The sequence below is a fragment of the Sporothrix brasiliensis genome (assembly GCF_000820605.1).
Source record: "Sporothrix brasiliensis 5110 chromosome Unknown Cont19, whole genome shotgun sequence".
Taxonomy (NCBI): domain Eukaryota; kingdom Fungi; phylum Ascomycota; class Sordariomycetes; order Ophiostomatales; family Ophiostomataceae; genus Sporothrix; species Sporothrix brasiliensis.
In genome coordinates this window covers 3,175,231-3,191,601 of record NW_024467138.1, presented here as the reverse complement: position 1 = coordinate 3,191,601, position 16,371 = coordinate 3,175,231, and the positions used below count along the sequence as shown (strand labels likewise).

General features: G+C 53.8%; 3 protein-coding genes across 3 annotated transcripts; 1 reads left to right on the top strand and 2 right to left on the bottom strand.

Annotated features, from left to right (window-relative positions):
- Window positions 1–5,102: 5,102 nt before the first annotated feature.
- Window positions 5,103–9,825, top strand: SPBR_00039 (serine-rich protein; the record flags this gene model as incomplete). Its single annotated transcript, XM_040758360.1, has 2 exons — window positions 5,103–9,513; window positions 9,578–9,825. The coding sequence occupies 2 exons, from the start codon at window positions 5,103–5,105 to the stop codon at window positions 9,823–9,825; spliced, it is 4,659 nt and encodes a 1,552-aa protein (XP_040618678.1).
- Window positions 9,826–11,088: 1,263 nt separating this feature from the next.
- Window positions 11,089–13,104, bottom strand: SPBR_00345 (lysophospholipid acyltransferase; the record flags this gene model as incomplete). The annotated part of the gene is made up of 4 exons (XM_040758664.1): window positions 11,089–12,691; window positions 12,764–12,863; window positions 12,941–12,985; window positions 13,083–13,104. 4 exons carry the CDS (start codon window positions 13,102–13,104, stop codon window positions 11,089–11,091), a joined length of 1,770 nt encoding a protein of 589 aa, XP_040618677.1.
- Window positions 13,105–14,581: 1,477 nt separating this feature from the next.
- SPBR_00615 (GDP-mannose transporter) lies at window positions 14,582–15,991 on the bottom strand (the record flags this gene model as incomplete). The annotated part of the gene is made up of 4 exons (XM_040758934.1): window positions 14,582–15,024; window positions 15,108–15,485; window positions 15,554–15,641; window positions 15,722–15,991. 4 exons carry the CDS (start codon window positions 15,989–15,991, stop codon window positions 14,582–14,584), a joined length of 1,179 nt encoding a protein of 392 aa, XP_040618676.1.
- Window positions 15,992–16,371: the final 380 nt, after the last annotated feature.

Below are 16,371 nucleotides of genomic sequence, written 5' to 3'. Positions count from 1 at the left end.
CCTCGCGGTCTAGAACACCTGGGGAGAGGTTGGCCAATGCTGCCTTCTTGTCCTCGCCCACTGGCAAGCTTTTGTTCAAAGGACACGACAGATGGCTCCTTGCTCCTTTGTTCCTTCTTGTTTTGTTATGATGTGCGTGCCATGGCCAATAGCGATACGAACAATTCAATAAGTACATGGTGATATATCGTGGAAAGCCTGAGCGCCACTAACTAGATTCTTGAGATTCTTGAGATTCTTGACTGAGTCTCTGTCGAGTGTTTACAAGTTTCGAGTTCTGCGCAATGTTGATACAACCTGGTTGCCCAAATGGCTACAGAGAAAGCGTCAATGGGCCTGTTAAGATACCTTCTTCGCTCTGCCCTGTCCGTCTCCCATTACGCTCCGTCTCTCGTTGGCGCCTCGCTTGTATTCCATACGCAGTAAATACGTAAGTTGCCTGTTGTGCCTGCTGTGCTCCAAAATGTTATATGTTATACGACGGTATGTTCGCAAACCTCCTACTAGATCACACGACTTGGCGTATCTCCTGAAAGATGAGTGCTTGGAACAGTTGAGGTCCCTGCCAGTGCGCTACTTGTTAACAAGCAGATCTCAATTGTGGAAGGAGCGAGGCTAGCAGGTAATACAAAGGGGCAGCTTTTTTCATTTTCATTTCCATTTCATTCTTTATTTTCCCCTTCATATTCAAGCTTCGTATCATCCGAACAGGAGAAGCAAAAAGGACTGAATGGCCTTCCAGCGGGCAGTCTTCTGTGGCCCTTACCGTCTTTCTCTCCTCTCTGACCCCCGTGTTTTCTCATCCTTTTCTCATCCTTTTTTGTCCACCACCAGACCTGGTCTGTCTTGGCCTCCCCAATTTTCCCGATTCAGTGGACACTCCCCTGTGCTACGGGGGCTACAGAGCATTGGAAAAGGTACTATTCTGTAGTCGTGCTCTGGCTGGAACCTCACCTCCACGCCCCTGTTCACCCCCACCATACGACGCGCTGCCCCAAAGAGCTAAGCCAAAAACGCGTCTTTCCAAGGTCGTTACGCGACGTTATTAAACGCCTGTGGACGCTAGTCTTCACCGTACCTGATTCGAACGCGCCTTGCGGAATTATTGGAGCTCGACACCCCACAGAGAAGTACACTTTGGTATCTTTTTGGAGTTTCTCGCCGTGGCCAGCATGTCAGTGAAACCACGGCAGCCTACGGGTAGCCGGCTCTCTCTGTGTCGGTCGAGCAAGTAAAACCGAGAGACGGGCGGCAGATGAGACCGACACGAAGCAGAAAGACATAACGATGGCCCCAACGTGGGTATCGAGTAAATGAGGCCGCAGCAACGAGGCCTTCAAGCGCTTGAGATAAGTAAGACAAGGCCGCAGGAAGCTGCAGCAGGTCGGCAGCCCAAAATATCTCAAATGCACGTTGCCATCCACAGATGGCTGTGAGGCGGACGCCGCTCAAACGGGGATCGGCCTTGCAGCTGTAGGTGTCTCTGTCTGCCGTTTGGGTTGGCGCTGCCATCCTCTTTGTCCTCCGCCAGGTTGGTCTCCTCCCACAACCAGGTTCGCTGACTGTTTGGCCAACTCGGTTCCTCCGTGCGTTGAACTCTTGTCTCAGTTACACCCATGGGGCTACTTTTCCCTCTGTGCGGCCTGCAGTAGGGTCCAGCCTCACCTTCCACCGTCATCTTACAGGTCCGCTTTTCATGTCATCGTACAGGTGCAGCGCAGCAACCTGCACCTGCATATGAATCCGACTTTTTTTGTACTATTTTTGCTTTTTTTGTCGTCACTTTTGCGTCTTCTATGTTTTGCTGGCTTCCCTGATATCCTCACACTGCCTGTCTCGCTTCATTTCCCTGCTCTCCTTGCCTTCCTGTTCGCCAGCTGATTTGGTTTGTTTACATTCCACTGATGTGGCGATGCGGCCGGTGGCTCCTGCATCCAACGTATCCAGAGCGCCTTCTCGTAACAGATATGCATAACGCGTTCCTCCGGCTTTCTCATTTGGTCCTTTTTCTTGGTACTCTCTTCTGGTCTTTCTATTTTGTCACTGGGCGGTTCGCCAGCCCCGGATTTCTGGTCACCGCCGACACTGTTGGATTGCGGCGTAATTAACGTCCAAATGCAATCAACGCCCTAAGCAGACCGTATTTCAGCCGAGAACTGCTCTTTCCACGCAATCCGCAATGAGCAGACCGTGCTCTTTCCTTTTCCAGCTACGTGACCGTTGTTGCCTTCTTTGGCCACGCTTAAACACGTAGAGTGGTTTGTGTTTGTGCATCCAGTGGCGTTAATTTTATGATGCACTTGGCTCTTTCCATTCTTTTTTTGTCCTGTCATCCTTACCCTCTGCCGTAGTCAAAACGGGGCCAGCATGTCTCTGATCCTCGCACGACATGTACACACGGCCAAACAAAACAGCTGTGACCAACCGTCTGGCGCGCGCGCGACCAGGGGTACAGATGAATACTTTCGGTCCCCACGGAACACCGCCGGTTTATGTGAAGTCGTTATTCTATTCTGGGTCTTTTTCGTCTAGCAGAAAAAAGTCCCCATCACTGACAAACACGCCAATAGCTGCGCCAAAAAGCAAAAAAGTGGAAATGTGAGACGGTCAAAAACGACTCCTAAACGAGACTTTCCAATCTGCTTTCCTGCACTCTTCCTGCAGGCGTGCTGCAGGTGCACTGCAGGCGTGTTCCCTTCAAATTAAACCGCTGCAGCGTTGTGGACAGTCGCATCTCCAGCACGAATGAGCACAAAGGAGCTTAATGGAGCAGAAGACGACACAAGACCGCCACTGCGCAACCTCTGCGCAGCACTCGAGCCACTCGCAATACAACGGTATCCGCCACCGTACTGAGACGGGGCTTGCCAGTGGTCGACCAGACCCCCAGCCCTAGACGACCCAGACATTGCTCCCCTGAGCGTTGCATGCTCAGGAGCGGTTTCTGGTCCGCACGGAGCATTCATACTCATCTGTACGGAGTTGTGGGCCAATGGCAGCCACGCCTGTGCTTTGCGATGCCACTGTCTCTCGTCTCGGTTGGCTGGCTTGGGCCGACTTGGTCAACACCCCTGGTCGCTTTTACAAAGTTTCGCGTGCCAGTTCTGAGGAGACAAGGAAACAAAGTGAACCAGCAGGGGGGCAAACTCTAAGCTTCTGGCACCACAACCGAATCTAACCAGGACAGGAGACTAAGTAAGATATGAGCGCACGTCTTGTCTTCTGTCTCCGTTGAGGATGGTCCGGGGAGTTGACAACGGTAAGAAGGTTCTTTTTTTTTTTTTTTTTTCGCGTTGCCCAATTCCCTTCTACTGCTTCTCTCGTCCCGGCAGCTCTCAATCCTTTCCTTGGTCCTCGGCTGCTTCCAGATATCTAGTGTGCCATTTCGCTTTTCTGAATCTTCTTTTCCTTCTTTCTCCTCTCCTCCTCGCTCTTCCTTGCTCTCTCGCTTCGTCGTCCATTCGTTCAGTCGTGCCCGGCTCCGAAACAAGGCCGCGCCTACAGCTTCTCTCCTTTGTACATTTTCCTCTCGTTTTGCATACACGCCCGGTCTGCCCTACCCCCAGCGGCACGCCCTCTAGCCAAGTTACGAATTTCGGCCATTTGTACATTCTTGGTTGTACTCGTGGACTTCTAATACCGACAGTACTCTCGATCGTCTCATCTGAATGGTCCCTGGACCCAGTCCTTTTGATCAAGGATTAAGATTTCCTTCCAGATCCGCACTCTTATTTGGCTGTTTCTCGCCGCTCCCCTTGATCTTTTACTCTCGATTTTCGTGGTATTCTATATCACAGCCCCAGTCCCATCCAACTTCAGACCCTCGCCCCCTTTCGTCGTCGAGAACCACATCCCACGCTCTTCCATTAAACCCCTGGTCAGCACCCTCGTCCTCCTCTATTTGCTATACTCCATCATGCTGTCTTGAGTATCAGCCGAGACGGAGACAGCATTTCTCGTCGCCCTCGCCAACAAGGCCAGCTCCAGCTACCCCGGGACCCCCTGGCCCTCAGCTGTTTGTTTGGTCGAACAGCTTGTTCAAACGTTTCCTCTTTGCTTCGTCTCCTATCTTTAATTTCTTTTTTGACCGCTGTTGTCACGACATTCCTTTTTGCTCTCCGAACTCTCTTCCTGCGATCGCTTCTGTATTATTTCTCTCCTTGTCAGACATCAACCTTTTCTTTCTCATCCCCCTTCTAAATTGCTTCTTTCTCTAATTCATTCATCCGTCCTTGGTCCTATACGGTCTTCTACGCCCCAATCGTTAATATCGACACCTTCAATCCCACGCCCCCTCCCCCTTGTTCGCCATATATCTGGATCGTTCTTAATTGCTATTCTTAATGCTTTTCATGCCTTACGACTCTCCATTTTCTTTCCCTTGTGGTTTACTCGCTTCGCTACCTCCGTTCTCCCACACACCCGGCCCACTGGCGCCTAATCTTTTCTTTCAATATTATATCTCGCCCATATCGTGAACACGACAGCAGCAGGCATTTCCCTGCTTGGTGTCAGCCCTGAACAGCTTGAACGAAACCCATGACCACGATTGCACGACCTTGACGAAGACCGCTTTAACGACTACGTTCACGAGAAACGTTGCTGTTGTTTCTTTGCGTTAGAACAATCGGAGCGCCAATTCCCTTGTCCCCTTGTCTTCTCTTATCACTTCTCACACCTCTTAACCGCCATTGTCTACCCCACGGCTGGGCATATATGGACTTCACCTTCTTATAAGAAGAAGAAGGCAGATTCCCCTCCTTTCCAGGCCTGCAATTTTTGGTTGTCCCTTCCACCCTGGCCACGACCCGGGACCTTTTAGCTGTCATTCGGCTCTCTGGCTCGTATTTGCACTCCCTCAAACGCATTCTGGTTTCTCTGTCGGTTTTCAACAACGAACACGATATTCGCCGCCTGGTGCGTTGCCATCTGCAGCCTTCTCGCTAGGGAACCCCGGACTAGCTGCCATTGAGAAATTCGAAGCTGTTCGGGATCAGCTTAGCTGGATCGCCGTTTTATTAGCCGGGCGCTGATAGAACTTGACAACACCTGACCAGGGCGTCATTCAGTCATTCAGTCCAAGTCCCACACACCACGTCTGCATGAGCTTGAGATGGACGCCCCCCGGAATTGACGGTATTGACCGGCCTACATCGTGGCACCAGGCCTTCGGCAACCAGCAGCCCCAGTACGACTCCGTCTCGGCCGCGCCAGAGACGGAGGCGTGCTTGCCGTTGAACGCCGACGACAGCAACGACACAAACGGTCAAAACGGCGGCAAACCGCCGATCCGCACCATGTCTGGATTTTCGGCACAACAACAATTGGACCGGGAACGACAAAGGGATTGGAGCGGCCGCCGTGCCGCTCCACCACCGTTGCCCCTGCATGAGCGCAGCGCCTCCGAGAGCAACCGCTTGACTGACATTCGCGTTGTGCCATACTCGCCGCCAAGGCTCGATTCCGCTCCGCAGGAGGTACAGAGTGGACTGCAACTGTCAGGACTAGTTTCTGGATCGCCAAGCAGCTCACCGCGCCGCCGGCGACGGCAGCGGCAGCGACGACGGCGCTCCAAGGACCACGACAACAATGACAGCGACAGCAATGGCGGTGAAGACAGCGATCAGACGACGACCACGACGACCAGCAGGCGCTTCAGCCGGCCCACCAGCTGGGCTAGTCGCGGCAGTTGGGGCCCTTCGACAGCTCTCGCAGGAGCAGGCGCCTCGCCTTCAGCCTCGACCTCGGCATCCCCTGCTCCCGGCAGCCCTGGCAGCAAGGCCAGCAGCAGCCGCACCGTCGTCAGCGGCCAATCTGGCAAGCCTGCAAAAGCAGGGACTGGCAAGACAGGGAAGGCCGGCCACTCTGTGCTATCCGAGAAATCGAGAAATTCGGTGATGGGTGCAAAATGGGCAAATGTGACAAGATCTGGAAATGGAAATGACGGTAAGCCACTGGATAAAGAGGGCTATGCATTCAGCGGGCCGGGGTCTGCATTATCATCGCCCGTCGAAACCGCGACTCCATTGGCCAGGGCTGACAGAAGAGGCGTTTCAGGATCGAAACTCACTAGCCCAACTGGCTCCCAATTCACCGCTGCGACCACGACATTTTCGGGTGCAACGTCAAACACACCTGCCACGGCAGCCAACACAACCAAAAATACCAGCAATTTCAGCACTATCACCGATGTTAATGCGACGTCCCGCCTCCTGGCCCACAAACCCCGTCCTCAGCCCCAGCTTCAGTTGCAGCGGCATCAGCATCAGCACCAGCACCAGCAACAGCAAGGCGTCCATGACTTCAGCCTGCGCGATGATGCTCCTTCTGCACGCTCAGGTGCCCAGCTGGGCCTCACTCCTGCCAGCGCATCATTTTCTGCAGCAGCTGCTTCCCACTTGACCGAACACCGTAGCGCGTCCGGTGCGCCTCAATTGCAATTGCCAGACCCTCCGTCGTCGCCGATTGCCTTCCCAACGTCACCGTCGTCTTCGTCGACGTTTTTCCTGCCCTCGTCTTATCACCAGCCGCTCTCCATCACCACCTCAAACACTGCATCATCCACCATCACTGGCCCTTCCCTGTCCCCGACGCCGTCTGTCGCGTCCCTCACATCTGCATCGTCCTCACAGGCTGCACCGCGGCCCAACTCCCGGCGCCGGAACCTTGTCGCGGTACACGCGGACAAAACATTCTCCCTCGTTCCTCGCAACATCAGCGGGAAGACAGGTGCTGGGACGTCTCCTACATTTCCATCCGGTCTCTTGGTGCGCCCTGACCTGCCGCCTCCGACTTCCGCTGCCACCACTATCAGCAGCCTAAAGTCGCCCCCCCTATCCTTCGTCACTTCCACGGTACGCTCGTCCAGCTCGCATGAACGGCTGTCCTCAGACGTCTTCAGCGGCGACGATCATCCCAGCTCTCCTTTAACCACCACCAGTGCCACCCTCCAGGATAGGAGCAGCCTCTCGCCCGTTACCCCGTCGCCTGGATCCTCTACTGTCCACTTACACGAGGATCCTATAGTCTCAGCCGACCCGTCTTTGTTTCCTCTGCCCGCTTCTGCCACTGGTGTTTCCAACAACATCTCACCGTGGAATTACCGCCTGGCCGGTGGCCTGCGCAAGGTTCCCAAGACCCCTGACTTCCGGCACAAAGGAAAGGGACGTGCCGTTCCCTCTACCTCGACCGACTCACCCTATTCCCACAAGTACCACCCCGTCATCTCTGGTCTCGACGTGTCGATTCTTCCTCCACTGTCTGAATCGACATCTAGCCCTACCACCACCGTTGTTGCTGGTGGTTCCACTGCGATTGGTTCCACCACACGCATTGCATCGTCTTCCACCTATACCACCGCGACCCTTCGCCCTCAAAGGAAGACTTCTTTTGCATCTGACCAGTCGGCGGGCGCCTTGTCGACGGACTCGTCACTTTCGTTGTCTGCCTCGACCATCTCGGCCGCGACCAACTACAAAGTTTACGCCCACAGTTCGTCACCTGCCGGGGCGGCCGCGAACTCTACCGCCCTCGAGTCGACTGATAGTTTTGAGTCGCACCCTTCCAGCCACTCGACCAACATCGAGATCCTCGGCGTCTCCTCACCTGCAGCGCCGCCACTGCCCGCGCTCCAGCGCTCGGACGATCCTGACGAAACCTTTGCCTCGCTTGCTTCTTACCCATCCATTGCGTCCTTTGATACTGGCATCTCCGAAAGCAGCGCGCCCAATTTCGTTGTCCTAGGCGCGTCGTCGCCTCCGGCCCCATCGCGGTATCTTGACCGCATTCGCAACGGCTTCACCCCTGACGTCGACGTCCCCAGCAGCCCCCCTCTGCCTCCACGCTCCGCCATTACTACTACTGATACGCTCGATACCTCTGATAGCGATCCCAATTACGTGCTGCACGGTGAACCGTCTACCATTTCGTTCCCTCCGCCGTCGTCGTCGTCGAACTCCTCCTCGCTCGTCACAATTTCGAGACAACCGCGTCCTGTCTACTCTCAAGAGAGCCTCATTGTCCCACCGCTAAAGACCGTCAAGGCCAAGAAGTCCAACGAGCGGTTCGGCTACTATAAGTCTCGCTCGCGTGAGTCGCTTCGGCGCGCCGCATCGATTAAGTCGATCTCATCCCTGTTCGGACAAGAGGCTGCCAGCACGTTTTTTGCGGGCCAGGCTTTCCTGAACATTGACATCCCGCCCATTCCTGTCTTTACCGGATCCAAAGCTGCCGCTGCTGCTGCCTTGAAGCAACAGCACCAGCTACCAGGTTTTGCGAAAACGCCGTCGCTGCCATCAGTCAAACGGAAACCTCTTCCGCTTCCCGCCCCTACGGTTCAGAGCGAGAACTACGTTGTCTACGACCGCACGCCTAACAAGAAGTCGGGGCCAGCATCTTCAGATTCATGGGACTCGCCGTCGTCCTCGCAGCTGACCTCCTCGCCGCAGTCCCCCACTCTTCCCCAGCAACCCATCTCCAAGCGGTCCAAGCTCGCGACAGTTCAAATGGTCGAAGAGCACCCACACCAATGGAGCTCCCAACTGTCTACGGTCATGTCCGAGAGCGAGGGCGACAGCCTGCGCGCCTCCTCTCGTTCCGTTTCCGTGATGTCGGGAGCTCCAAGTGGCAGCTACATTCGTGGCGACGTAAGTGCCGTCAGCGGCGCAAGCGTCCGTCGGTCGAGCACTGGATGGGCCAGCAGTACGCACAGCCGCAACATGCCGAGCATATCAAGCTCGCTGGGCCTCCAAATGGATGAATTGCGAGACCGTAATTCCCGCAGTGATTCTCTACTTCTCGATCGGCCGAATCCGGCGTTTTTCCGCGCAAATTCTGCTTCTCCCGCAACATCAGGCAGTGGCGCGCCGTATCCACCGCCCATTCGAACAGTTCGCGACCACGACGAACACGGCGACGGCCTGGCTGACCTGCATGATGTAGGGCGTCAGCCGTCAAGATCCGGCCTCTCTGGTTTCTTCTCGAGCAGCAACAACTCGGCACGAAATCTGCACTCGTCCGGCAGCATGCGCAGCATAGCTAGTGGGGGCTTCCCCTCGTGGGCGCGCGTGTACTATGGCTCTGGAGAGCACCGCGCTCTCAGTGTTGAACCCAGCATGTCAGAACTAGGCCAAGGCGACGACTACATGGCTGGCGTCGGCCGCCCCAACAGTGCTTTCCGTCGCTCGCCGAGTTTGGACAATATGCACTTCAACATCTTCAACACGCGTCGGCGCCCCAGAGAAGTGCAACCCACCGGACCCCGGCCTTTCTCGGATGCCGCGAGCATGGAGGCTGGCGAGGCCGGTGTTGTAAACGATTTTCGTCTGCGTCCGCCTGGCCTGCGTAAGATGACCAGCTCGATCTGGTCGCCGCATCTCCGGGTTGATCGCCGTGCTACCCGTTTCAGTGTCTGGGAGCCGCCTAGCGTGACGTGGAGCACCGACACGACCTCTACATTTGACCGCCGGAATCTGCAAGTTGTCTGCTTTACCATTGGCTTCGTCTTCCCTTTAGGTACGTTATTATACCCGAGCTCAAAATCCCTTTTTGCCATTCCATATGCTAACCATCTGTAAAGCTTGGATGACCGCTGCCTTCCTTCCCTTGCCACCGGACCCCAAGCGGGCCATGGAGAAGCGTGCAGAAGGCAAGTACGGCGTCCCAGAGGCTCTCAAGCGCCGCATTGCTCAATACGACGAAGCACGCTATCAGAGCGCCAAATGGTGGCGCACACTGAACCGTGTCATGTCGGTCTTCGGCTTGCTTATTCTGGGCGCTGTCGCAGCCCTCGTTGTCGTCGGTGTCCGCCAAGGATGGGGCCAGTGAAAGAAAACTCACCTACTTCCAACAAACTTACTCGGCGAAGGACGACAAACAACCAACTTTTCTTATTCTCGCAACCATTGAAGAGCTCGAGCACATCGACAACCATGACCAACATTCCCTCGGACATTGACTATGTCCACCATTTCCTATCCCGTCTAGACCTTTACTTCTTCGCTTGTCTTACTGAACCGCCGCTTTTTATCTCGTTTGCATTCGCAACTAGACCGCCGCTCCGGCACACCTGGCCATTTTTTAGTCATTTACGTTCCCTATTATGTCTGTACTATTTTGTACCAACAGCATCCGAACAACTAAAGATAATTCTTTCCTTGAATTCTCCCCTTATTTTGTCTTTTACTTTTCTCATTTTTTTTTTTGGATTATATTCAAAAGTTCATTTTGTGTCATTTACATCACGTTTTTGGATATACATTTTCTTATTTAAGGACGGTTGTCGAACATCTTGTTTCACACGTTGATTCGAAGACAGTGGTGACCCGGCCCGTTTTATTTTTTTTTCTGTCCTTTCCACATATTTTCTCCCTTTTGTCTTTACATTTCTCGCTTTTTACATCCACGTGGGGCGCTTGCCTGTTTATATGCTCTTCTCCTTTGTTTTACACCATGGTATAATGTCGACATGAGACAAGAAACCGACGAGCCACCCAGACAGCGCCTACCAAGGAAACAACCTCACCATATTATTTGGGTAATGATTATTTATTGAATGACGATGGAAAGGAGGAAGTGGACGAAGAGAGTTTGTCAATACGAGAATGGTGCAACCCAGATTGCCTGCACTCATTTTTATATCTGTTTTCAAACCTAATGACATACACCATTACACATTGTTCATAAAATATACTTTATATCATATCTGTTCTGGCGTGCATACCAAATGGCAAACGGGGAACCGCAAGCTGTGCAAAGTAATGATAATGTGTAGGATGCTATAATGCAGGATAAGATAAAAAAGGAAGACGGACTCAAAGCCCAGTCGTTGGCGTCAGTTCGTCGGGCAGGTCCAAACAAGAAAGGCTCTCTAATACTCAGAGACGCTGTCAAACACAAGACGGCTGATGCAAAACTCAAATGCATAAAAAAAATACCAAAAGTGAAAGTCAAAAGGTCAACCAAAATTCATAACCCCGTCTCCTGTGCGGTCCAAATGTTGATGGCGCATCTTTCAAACCCATTCCAAACGCCGCCCCATTTCCCTACTCGATACTTCCTCATGCTCTCAAAGCAGCATATACCAACTCACTACGCCCGCTTCTTGAGCGTCGCCTGGGCTGCTTTGCTCATGGTGGCCCGCCGCTGCAGGCTCTCTACCTCGCCCCGAATCTCGGCTACAATCTCGTCCAGCTCGGCCTCTGGGTCGGCCGGCAAACCGGAACCCATGATTTCGCGAGTCTGGGCGAACTGCTTGGTTGGCGGTAGGTCGTGGATGCCCGGTTCGTCGGCATCGGTCGCAGGAGCTGCAGCCACAACGGGTTTCGGGGTGATTGCGTCTGCGGCAGGCAGGGTAGTGGGGTCGCTGCCGGCAGCCGAGGCAGCCTTGGCCGCGCGCCGCTCAATCTCCTTTTTCAGGGCTGGCTTGACAGGCGACGCGAACATGGCCATGGATGCAAGCACCCCGACAATGCAGTAGAAGTACACGCGTGACCAGGCCAGCAGGGAGTCTTGCAGTGTCAGCAGGATGAAGGGCGCCACGGCAAATCCAAAAGCCACCTGGGTAGCAAGGAAGCTGAGCGGATCGTAAACCCATGCCTTGGATGGCAAAGGCTCTTTTAGGGTGGCCGGGTCTTTGAAGAAAAAAGGTCGGAAGAAGCGGCGAAAGTTCTTGGCGACGGTTTGGATGAGGCTGGCGAGAACGAACGTCAGGTAGTATCCCGGGTAGAAACCGTGCCAGAAGGCGCTGGTGACAAAGGTGGCCATGCTCGCACGAAACCCGGGCTTCCTACCGCGCGGGGTCACGCGCAAGTAGACGTAGTTGCGCAGCCAGGAGTTGGTCTTCATATTCCAGTTCTCAAGGTAGGCGCGGGTGTTCTGAGCCGACTCAACGCCCCAGGCGTCAATGTTGGCCACGCGGTTCCAGGAGATGCGGCCTGTCGTCGGATCGACACCGTTGAAGCCCAGGCCGGCCAGAATGCAGGAACCCTCGGTCAGGGACCAGACACCGTAGAACTTGGTGCGGGTGACAAAGCCGATAACATACAAAAGCCAGACTCGCTTCAAAAACGTCGTGCCACCACCAGCCTCGTCGTAGAGCACGACACTGGGCGGGTACCAACCGCTAAGGACGAGGAATGTAACAATCCACAAAAGACCCACGGCCATCTTCTTCATGGCAGGCGTGCCGCTACGCGGAATTTTGCGCTTACGGCGCGTTGGCGGGCGCTTGGCCGGGTCCATTGAAGCCGGGACCGCAAACATGGAGGTATCGAGCCAACGGCGGTACTCGGCAAAATCACAGGCAGGACCGGCGAGTAGCGACGGGAAGAACAGGACGTAGCCGGCATAGTCGAGCAAGCTGGGCAGCTCGTGCAGCACGCGGTCACGCTGGAACGGCGTGAGATCGGCATCGGGGACAAGGCCGTCGGCAATATTCCAGCAGAATGCGGAAAGTTTAATGACAAGGACCATCTGTGCGCCTGTGATGTCGATCGTGGAAGGGGCGTTGGCGTACTGGCGTGCGATCTGGTTGACGGACATGTGGCCCATCAGGAAGACGAAAGCGATCCATGGCATGTACGGGCTGGTACGGAGGTACTTGGCGAGGCCATAGGCAACGGCCGAGGAGATGAAGAGGGTTTGCAGGCCGTCCCACAGATCGAAAAGTCCGATAAGGTAGAAAAGAGAAACACTGGGAAAAGAGGTTAGGAGACAGCCAGGCAAGAAGAAGTCAAAAACGTGACACATGTTTGATTTGTCTTACGCAATAATGAATAGGTTCTTCCGCTCGGGACGAGCGTCAGGTACCCGCTTCAAGAGACCGGCTAAGGGATACGACAGAAGAAAAGAAAAGATAAGCTTGACTGGGAAGCTGTCAGCGAGAAGCGGAGGATGGGTTGCACGGCTGTATGAGAGGCCAGGGCCCAAAATAAACACGTACGCTCGTCAGCTTCTGCCCCGAGTCGGTCGGCGACATAATAAAAAGCTAATGAACAGTTAGCTACATTACATCTACCAGAAAAGTTGGTACTTATAGGAGAGGTATTGTCGGAGTAGCCTCGTCGGCTCCTCTCCGGACGTACGCGCATTGATGTAGGGGAGCATCTTGCTCGTTTGCTGCACGCGCGTCGCCCGCGCGAGCGTCCAGCAAGCTGTTGCAAATGTTGTTTATCGAGCAAGATCAGGGGAGCGGGGCGTCGCAGCGAAGAATAGAATACAGATGTAGCGCCACGGGTGAATCGAAGTCGCTGGTCGATCGAGATGAGGGGACACCGATGCGAGAAAGAAGAAAAAATCGTTGTCCTGAGCCCTAGGAGGCGAAGCTTTGCGGTCGAGTATTTTGGGTTGTCGGAAGGATAAGAAAGAAAAGGATGCTGTCACAGGGGAGACGACGGGCCGCCTTGGAGTCGTCTTTGGTGCCGTTGATATCGGTTCGGCCTTTTTTTTGTTGAGGATGGAGAGGATGAGAAAGTGGGCAGAAAGGTCCCACATCAAGCTGGCTCCAGGGGACCATGTGCTAGGCTGGACCACAGCCTCTTGCCAAGCGACCCGCGCAAAGCCAAACAGCGCAAAAAAAAATATTAAAAAAGAATCGGGAAGGAGCTGTTGGCACTGATGTCACAGCTGCCATACCCAGCCTAAAGGGCCATTTGGTAGCCTGCCCCAACCAAACCAAACCCTGAAATTTATTACCGAATCAAGGTCGCAACTGCTTGCATGTGAGAAGTCCTGCTTCAACCGCTGGTCAACCGCCCAAAGAGGCAGCAGTCGCTCCTACTTTGTCAGCGCACACGACATCTGACGGGGAAAGCACGACCATTCAAGCTTTAGGCAGTTACAGACCACTTGACACACTTCGCGAAAGCCACAATGAAGACAAGACAGACGCGTGATCAAAAAATAAATAAATAAATAAATTACAAATAAAGCCATCAGTACAAAGGGAGCCCTCTACGCCACAGTCGAATGACTCGTTACGGAAGCGCAAGGTATTTTAGTTCTCAATGATGGCAAAGTGGCACACGTCCATTTACGTGCAATAAAATAACATTTCGAGTTTGTTTATCTTTATTTTGTATCCATTTCCCGCTCCAAAACGCCTCTAAAATAAAAACATATCCCAGGGAACAAGGGGGAAAGTGGTGAAAAAGTGCTTTCGAAGCAAGCATCTCGCAAAGAGAAAAAGTACCAAAACAAATGAGAAAGACAACCACGTCTCCACGCTGGCAAACATGGAGTTATATCATCAACGGAAGAGAGCTCTCTTTCTGTAGTCCGAGCAGGGCCACCACGAAAACGTGAAAACAAATCGACAGTCGTGTACAACGAACAGAAGTGGGTGTAGGGGGAGAGTGAAAAAAGAAAGAGATCAATCAAGGGGATTAAATAGAGGTAATACGAAATGTTACGGAGAAGGCTTGTCCCTGCATTTGCGCCATACACCTTGTGTCAAGTGAGCGGACAAGTTTTGGGGAGTGAACTCAAGGGGAAAAGTCGTAGAATCGTTATAAACCCCCAAAGTGAGTGAAAGTTGCAGAGGAGGGCACGAAGACTTCCGTTGGCCGTTGGAAAAGCGTTTCGCTTAAGCATTGGCAGCATCCTTAGCACTCTGGGAGCTCGCGCTCATCACGGGTTGGTTGGTCGTGGGTAGCTTGAGAGCCTCTGCCGCGGTTTGGCGGATCTTGGCCCAGGCGTAGACGAGACCGCTGACGAATCCTATCGCAATAGCCGATACGCTGCCCACTGTCACTGGGGCATCGAAGAAGATGAGACCGCTCACCGCAATGGGCAGCTTGTTGAGAGCACCGACCATCGAATACGTGGTCGAAGACGTAACGCGAACACACCAAGCAGAGCAGTACGAGATCGCGACAGCCATGAATCCCGAGTAGAAGATACCAATCATCTGGTTCGTGCGGGTCTCTTCCGGGAAGTTGCGCGCCAGGTTCTCGGCAGACCAGTCCTCAACAATTAAGGAGAAGACAAGCAGAATCGGAACGCTCATCAAGTTGTTGTAGAGCATGGCTAGCAGGCAAACCTCACGTTAGAACGATTAAGAAGCAAAAAAAACAAAGGGTAGTGGAAGGGAAGTGGCATGTTTCACGTACTGTCCTTGTCCTTGGTGCCCAGCTTCTTGATCATCTTGCGCATGCCGATGAGGAAAGTGGCGGAGCAAAAGACATTGGCACCCATCCAGGCGTAGCCGAGGTTGAGAGTCGAGACGGCCTCGTTGGCCACGGCCGGGTGTGCGCCGCCAAGAGCAGCACGGACATCGGCCCAGGCGGCAACGACAGAGCTGAAAACCATGAGGCCGAACGACACCAGGGTCAGGGGTGTGATGGTGTTGCCGAACAGGATCAGCTCGCCGTAGGCAATGACGATAATGGTCAAGTTCTTGAAAATCGTGTAGACGGGCACCGAGAGGAACTGCAGAGCCTGGGCACCAGTGTAGATCATGCCGACAAGGAGGGCGGAGATGGGCGTGACTGCGAACAGGAACGTCGTTAGTACAGCAATAGAAACACGAGAACGGCCGGCATTGGGCGTGGCATACATGACTTGGCCTTGTTCCACGAGAACGTCTCCAACTGTAGCAGGTTGAACAGCCACATGCCGCGGATGCAAATGACGCAGACCACAGACTAGAGAGGCAACGGTTAGAAAAATGATACGTTACGATAACGTGCGAAATGTGGCCGGCGTTCTAGAGAGAAGGGCTCACCTGAATGGCAAGGTACAAGAAATTCATGTTCCAGTCGCTTCCCGATACCAGGAACTTGTTGACCACAGTCATGCTGATCGACGCGATGCAGTAGGCAAGGATGGCGAGAAGCGGGCTGTTCTCAACACGAGACAAGTCGATCTTCGACGCGCCCGCGGAGGGCGAGCCCGCGTGGTAGCTTCTGAGCGGGTTTGGACGGCCCGGGTAGTCATTCTGGTCAGACATCCGGACGACATAGTCCTCGTTCTTCTTATCCGAGACGTTCGTCATGGTGGGCGAGGCGAAAGAGCGGTGTTTGGAGGGGACTGGTCGAGGAGTCCGAGTCGGGAAACAGAAGCAGAGAGGTTTCGTTGACAGGACCGAGAAAACAACGAGATATGGTGTCGGAACGAATGGATGGTCGTAATGGGGACGCGATAAAAGGGGGGTGAAAGACGCCGAGAGAAAATTAAGGAGAAAGGTCGAGGTAGAAATTGAACACGACCGGGGCTCGTAACGTGACCTGGAAAAGAAAGGAAGAAGAGAAGAAAGAGAAATACGAACGAACGTATTTGGGGGTGTGAAGCACGAACAAATCCCAGCAAAGGAAGAAGGGAATGGCGAGAGCGAGGATGCAAGAGAGAAAAAAAGGAATTAAGGCAATACGAAGC